The 6,878-nt window shown below is 38.1% G+C and overlaps 1 protein-coding gene across 1 annotated transcript; it reads left to right on the top strand.

Moving 5' to 3' along the window:
• The first annotated feature begins 415 nt into the window (after positions 1 to 415).
• Positions 416 to 5,092, top strand: LOC110788524 (multiple organellar RNA editing factor 8, chloroplastic/mitochondrial). The gene is made up of 4 exons (XM_021993162.2): positions 416 to 910; positions 3,431 to 3,528; positions 3,617 to 3,682; positions 4,171 to 5,092. Exons 1-4 carry the CDS (start codon positions 486 to 488, stop codon positions 4,839 to 4,841), a joined length of 1,260 nt encoding a protein of 419 aa, XP_021848854.1. The 5' UTR covers positions 416 to 485; the 3' UTR covers positions 4,842 to 5,092.
• The last annotated feature ends 1,786 nt before the right edge of the window (positions 5,093 to 6,878 follow it).

The raw sequence follows: 6,878 nt of genomic DNA on the forward strand, positions 1-6,878 counted from the left end.
TGATTTTGAAAGAAACTCATGACAAAAATGATATGAAATTAACAAAACAATAGAAAAACGACAATAAATAGTCAGAAAAAGGGTTTTTATAAGCAAACAATAAGCAACGGCTAATTTTCAAACATAAAAACTAGCCGCTGAGCATCAAAATGGGTAATTTTAAGTTATGTGTATTTGGTGAATTAAGTTTCAGAATAGGGGTATTTTATGAAATAAGTAATAAAATAGGGGTATTTGGTGAATTTAAAAATTAGGCTAACGGAGGACTAACGGCGCGTCATTAGTAAGGGTATTTTGGGTATTAAGTCATTTGTGAGGGGCATTTGGTGAATTTCTGAAAGTCGAGGGGCATTTGTACGCCATAATTCGAGGGTATTTCATGAAAAATCCGTAATCAAAACCCTCTTAAAACCCTCATCCACATTTCTCAATTCTCACCATTTCCATTTTCTCTCTCCTCTAGGGTTTCTCCAAAACCCCCAGCCATGGCGGCTCCTCGAATTCTCTCCCTTTCGCGCAATCTCTTCGCCAAAACCGCTGCAACAACCACCAACAAACAAACCCTATCCTCTTTCCTCCTCCTCTCCCGCCCCTTCTCCGCTGCATCAGCCGCCAAAACTCCAACCACCGCTTTCTCCCCCTTCCGGCTCCGTCCCCTCACTGCCGCCGTTTCTCTCCACCGCTCTTCTTTAAACATTACCGCTTTTCGAAGCTTCTCGGCTCGTCAGTCGCAGAACTCTCTCAGCGATAATAACCCTAATTGGTCGAATCGCCCTCCCAAGGAAACGATATTGCTTGATGGCTGTGATTTTGAGCACTGGCTTGTTGTTACTGAGCCTCCTCCCGAAAATTCTACCCGCGATGACATCATTGACTCTTTCATAAAAACCCTGGCTCAAGTTATCGGAAGGTAGTTTTCCTCATTTTCTAGATTTTTCGTTTTCTGTTACTTCTCGGATATGATTTTTTAGTCTGTGTCTCATTTTAGAAATGTAATTACACAGTAGTGAACATTTTACAAGAAACGAGGATGTTTTTTGTTTGGTGATTTTGCTTGTGTGGGGGGTACAGTGAGCCGCCGCAAAGGGTAGTGATGTAGACATGATTAGGTTCGAGGTCTTGTTATCACCTTATATTTTGGCATCCACTGTTTGATATATTTGTTGATTGGTGATATATTGTTTCATTTTGGTATTTATGGAGATCAGTAGAATATTAGCAAAGTTGAGAATTGCATCTACTTGTAATACGTATGGTGTTTGCTTTGATTTCATGCTTTACATAGCTCTTGGATGTAAATTTGACTCTTTAAAAAGGGAAGGTTGACCATTTAAGAAATGCTGGTTTAAATATTGCAATATTGTTGGTGTTTTGGTTTTTGTGATTGGTTTTTAAAATTTATGTAAAGGTAAGCACTACTATTGCATCTACTATGAAGATTCCGTTGAGTATAAAAAGTTGAAGTTGTTTCATCCCCCCCTAACCTATGACTCCTCCATTCGGTTTGCAATAGATTATTGTGGTTATGATTGGCATAGGTGGGCTAGTGTCATGGTATAGCCTATCGGTAGTTGTGGTTGATGATAATGATTGATTTCCTCCTTGCCCACTTTTTTTTGGAAAATTTGTAATTATTAATCCAACCTTTGCCCGGTTTTTTTAATTAAGCCTACCTATGCAATATTTCTAAATAATCCAACCTTTATGACCCAACTACTATTATTAAGCCTAGGAAGTTAATAACCTGTTGTAACCGATTCACCCTTACGTGGCAATATAACCCTTACAATTTTCGTTCCTCTCTCCTCTTTTCATCATTTTTCTTCTATCTCTTCTCGACCATTGTTGATCCCTCATACCTCTACATTCGAAGTTCGTCAAAAATAATCAGCAATTGCTATGACTGGGTTAAACCAATCAACTGTTGGATCCGGGTTAAGGGTTAAGAGGAGAGAAGGGTTAAGGGTTTTTTGAAAAAAAATTTAGAAAATCCTGTTTAGGTGGTACGTGATGTGACGTGTCTAGAATTTTAGGAGGGAAATTAACTTTAGGTTGTCAACGTTTTTAATGTTGACTTTGTAACAGGTAACCGGTCACCCAGGCTTAATAATAGTAGTTGGGTCATAAAGAAATCGGGCAAAAGTTGGATTAATATTTACAAATTTTCCCTTTTTTTTGTTATACTGTATATTATTTACTGTATATTATTTATGTACATGTTTTTGTACTTCCGTGCTTGGTGTACTGGGGGAGTGGCGGGATCTGTGTGGCTGCAAGAGTTCACAGTAAGGCAAAGGGAATGAACTGCTTATCATTTCCTTTTCTTCAGCATTTTAGAACGCATAGCTCAGGAAAATAAAGTTGTTTCAACTCTTGTAAATTAAAGACTAGATATTTGGTTTGCAATAGGGGAATAAATACTACATGTATTTTATTTGCAGTTTAGAATTTAGTTGGGATGTGCTTTTCCATACATTCAGATGTTATGTATGTCAAATTGTGGTTTGGATAGGGGCAATCAGAGTCACTGGTCAAATTGGACTATCATGATGATTGGAAGTAATAAAGAATCCTGGGGCCTATGAATTATGCCTGCTTTACTGTTGTTTTAATCAATATTAATTATCCAAAATGTTTTGTTGCTCTAGGAGGCAATTTGAACTATGGCGTTTGTGTTATTTAGTTTTTCCAAAGATCCATCTGCCACGTCTTGAATTAAGATTGATGAAAACAACAATAAAGCATAAAGGAATGTCCATGACAAACTTAAGGGACTATGACTTGTACTGTAATTTTTGTTTTCATCAACCTTAGTCATGGCGTTCGAATTATTTAGTTTGTCCAAAGATCCATCTGCTAAATCATGCATACTGACAGCATAAAGGGAAGTGATGTAAAAACTACTGGGCCTTTCATTATTAGTTTATTACCGACTGCTCTAAAATTACTGCAATGTAGGTGCACTTTTATCCTGATTTTTAGTTTTGCGCCGAGGACACGTTTCTGTTATTAGATTTAGCCTTACTACGAAGATTAATTTGGGTTACAGCTGTGGAGGTAGAGTTTATGAGGGCTGTGACTTGTTTCATATTTCCCTGTGCATAGTTGGTCTAGAAGTAGTTATTGATATACCAGTATGCATGCTTATTGCTAGAGAATGGTAAGTTGAAAAGAGGGAGCTTGATACTTAACAGTAGATGTTTGAAGTGTGAGGATACATCCATGCGTATGACCACTTAAAATCTGGAACTACCATTTCATTCTTTTTGTTAATTTTTTCCTGGCTGGGGAATGTGGAGGACTGGAGGTGACATTTAATTGGCTAATTTGAATACCATTTCTTGCTCTGAGTGGTCTTTGTTTTAGCTACTGTTTGTGCATAACTTGCGTTCTGGTTTCTGTTTTTGGTTGTGGTCGATTAAAATTTCAGTGAAGAAGAAGCAAGGATGAAGATATACTCTGTCTCTACCAGACATTACTTTGCATTTGGTGCCTTGGTGTCTGAGGAACTAACATACAAGCTTAAAGGTTATACTTTCTTCGCTTAAAAGCCAATTCAGTGGTTAAAGCATCTGTTTGTGAAAAGCTAATGGTTTCTTCCCTCTGTTTTATGCAGAGTTGCCAAATGTTCGTTGGGTCCTTCCTGACTCATACTTGGATGTTAGAAACAAAGACTACGGGGGTAAGAAAACAATAGATTTGATAGATTGGACATTCTACGATTCTTTGTTATTGTTATGAATTCTTTCTTAATTGTTCTTTAGTGCATTGCTGCATTATGCTTTGAACTTTGTGAAGCGAGGGTTAGCAGTGCTTCTTTTAGTTGGATGACTGGCTTTTTTGTGCAACGCTGCAATTAGTTGGTTATTCGGCCTGGGAAAGCTACAGTAACATGTCATTGTTTTGCCTTCTAGTATATTTCGCTTGTGCTGTCTTTAGTTTTACATGTTATTTATTAGCTGTTGAAATATCTAGAATTCTAGATACTGTAGTTGGTTGATCTGCTAAGTTTCTTTTCCACTCGCCCCCACCCCCTCCTCCTCTGAACTTTCCAGGGGATCAAAGAAAATTGCTTTTGGTATCCGATTCTTGGACTTTTGGTAATTTGGTGTCAGACTCTTGAACATTGCTCATTGCGGCTCTTCCTTGATTTTGTTGCCTTGTTGACAGGTGAGCCATTTATTGATGGTCAAGCTGTTCCATATGATCCCAAATACCATGAGGAATGGGTAAGGAACAATGCAAAGGCACAGGAGCGTAACAGGCGTAATGACAGACCACGGAATGCTGATCGTTCGAGGAACTTTGACAGAAGACAAGGAGCAAGGAATGGTCCAGAAGCTAATATGGGAGGTCCCAGAGGCAACATGGTTGGTCCACCCAACACTGGTGGTGCGCCTCCCCACACCCCTGGTGGTGCGCCACCCAACAATGCGGGATACCAGCAGAACATGCCACCCAGCAATGCGGGATATCCACAGAACATGCCACCCAACAATGCCGGATATCCACAGAACATGCCGCAAGGCAATCCAGGATATCAGCAGAACATGCCGCAAGGTAATCCAGTATATCAGCAGAACATGCCGCAAGGCAATCCAGGATATCAGCAGAACATGCCGCAAGGCAATCCAGGATATCCACAGAACAGAGGGGGTGCGCCTCCACCTTTTAACTATGGGGGTCAAGGAAATCCTGGCCATGGAGGCAACACCATGCCGAACAATCAAACTTATCAAAACGTGCAAACGGGTAATCAGAACTATCCGCCACAGAACAGAAACATGCAAGGTCCCTATCAGCAAGATGTGCCTGGAAGAGATGGGCCAAATTATCAGTAGTGATGTTTTTGTAGATAAGTTATTGATGTTTAAATGCCTAGAACCTTATGGTACACTTAGGTAGGTTGTTCGGAAGGGACTAAGTGAGGTATAAAATGTAATGTGTTGGGGAATGAGTATTTTGCAGAGATGTTTCATCATTTATGCTGTAACCTCTGAGAGGTTATTTCTGCCACTCAATAGTACGTTTATCAAACTATTGCTTCAATATTTCTTTATACTGCAATGAGGAGACCTTATTTTGCTGTTAAGCCGGAATATCAATCTTGAACAGTTGAGCCAAGAGACAAACACAGTTCAATAGGCAGGGGTTACCATAACTTAAGATGTCAAAACTGAACATGTTTGATGGTCAAAGATGTTCTATAATATTACCAACACTTATTCTTTCAAACTTGTGTATAAAACATAACGGAAAATTTGGTAATATTAATCCAACCTTTGGCCGGTTTTCTTTTATTAATCCCACCTACGACATATTTTTTAATAATCCCACCTTTACTACCCAACGACTTTTATTGGGCTTAAGTGACCGATAGCCGGTGAAAAAATCATCGAGATGGTGATGAATTGATGATGATGACTGAATATATCAAGAGAGAGTACTTCCACTTAGGGACATATTACCGCCTACAATAGGTTTATGACGTGTTGGGCCCAATAAAAGGCGTTGGGTGGTAAAGGTGGGATTATTAAAAAATATGTCGTAGGTGGGCTTAATAAAAGAAAATCGGCCAAAGGTTGGATTAATATTACCAAATTTTCCAAACATAACACACTGAAATGTTATTAAAGCTTGTTATAAGAAATCAAACTTTTTTCTTCTTTTGTAAATCTAACATTTTACTGCGAAATTGGGAATACTATTGGGTCCAAATCAAATTACAATGATATGTTAATATAAGAATTCTAAACAATTGATGATAGTTACAATAATGATGCATCTTGAGTCCACTTTAACGTGCTAGTTTGATCTTATACTTTGTCGACATCAACTATACAACTTGAACGACATTAAGGGCAAGAAACCATCTTAGGAAGCCACTTGAAAATACACCCATGATAAAAAAAATATGACCGCAACGCCAAGAATTAACCTCTTGAAGCCAAGGGCATACCTTTTTGTTGGCTATCTTTCCATAGAAATCTGCTAAACAAATAGCACTCTTTATCTTTTAATATAGGTGTACCATCAATTAAAGGTCTATAAAGTACACAATTGTCGGTTTCGCTTCAACTAATCCCTGAATTTTTGACAGTTCTTCCTCGTCCTCTTCATCAAAATCGGGAGATGCTACATATACCCCCCGGGTACAAAATAGTGTTGTACCCTGGGCTCCCATTGGCTGTTGCAACATCAGAAACGCCACATGGGATTGAAATTTCAATCTGAAATTTCAAGTTATATTTTGAATTTGAAATTCAAATCCTTATTAATTATCTTTTACCTTTATTTTTGTATTAATTAGGGTTTGTATTTAACAATTTTTTTGGGGTAAATTAATTAGGAGAGAGAAAATGACGATTAATTTGGTAATTAGGTTTTCAAATTAATTAGTGATTCGAGATATTAGACGAAATTCCGATGAAGATTCAACAACGTAGATCATCGCCTGAGTCATAATAATCGCCGTCCTTCTGGGATTTAGTGATCCATTTTGTGTCAGTAACAGTAGATTTAGAATCGCCGTCCTTTTGGGGTCAATTTTGAATCGCCATCCTAGGGTCGATTTCGAATCGCCGTGCTTCTGGTTCGACTTTATTAGGCTTTATGGTAAAAGAAATTTCGACGGCGGTAGTTGAATTAAGAAGAGTCGGAGCTTCGAAGTTTTCATTTCCATGCCAAATTTCTGGGTTGGGGGGGTCCAGATCTGGTTTGATACACATTAGTCTCGCAACTGAATTTAGTATGAACTTTTATATATGTACATAAACGGTTAATACATCACAAGTTAATGAGGTAGTCTGACTTTTATTCATGTTAGTATGTAATTTTATTTAATTTTATATTTAATTTACGGATATATACTTTATAAG

The sequence above is a fragment of the Spinacia oleracea genome, chromosome 4 (assembly GCF_020520425.1).
Source record: "Spinacia oleracea cultivar Varoflay chromosome 4, BTI_SOV_V1, whole genome shotgun sequence".
Lineage (NCBI taxonomy): Eukaryota > Viridiplantae > Streptophyta > Magnoliopsida > Caryophyllales > Amaranthaceae > Spinacia > Spinacia oleracea.

Bases quoted from the DNA above. Each gene is read 5' to 3' on its own strand.
- LOC110788524 (XM_021993162.2), top strand. From the start codon at position 486: ATGGCGGCTCCTCGAATTCTCTCCCTTTCGCGCAATCTCTTCGCCAAA. The intron at 3,529-3,616 runs GTTATACTTTCT...TGTTTTATGCAG, and splicing joins ACTAACATACAAGCTTAAAG to AGTTGCCAAATGTTCGTTGG. The intron at 3,683-4,170 runs GTAAGAAAACAA...CCTTGTTGACAG, and splicing joins TAGAAACAAAGACTACGGGG to GTGAGCCATTTATTGATGGT.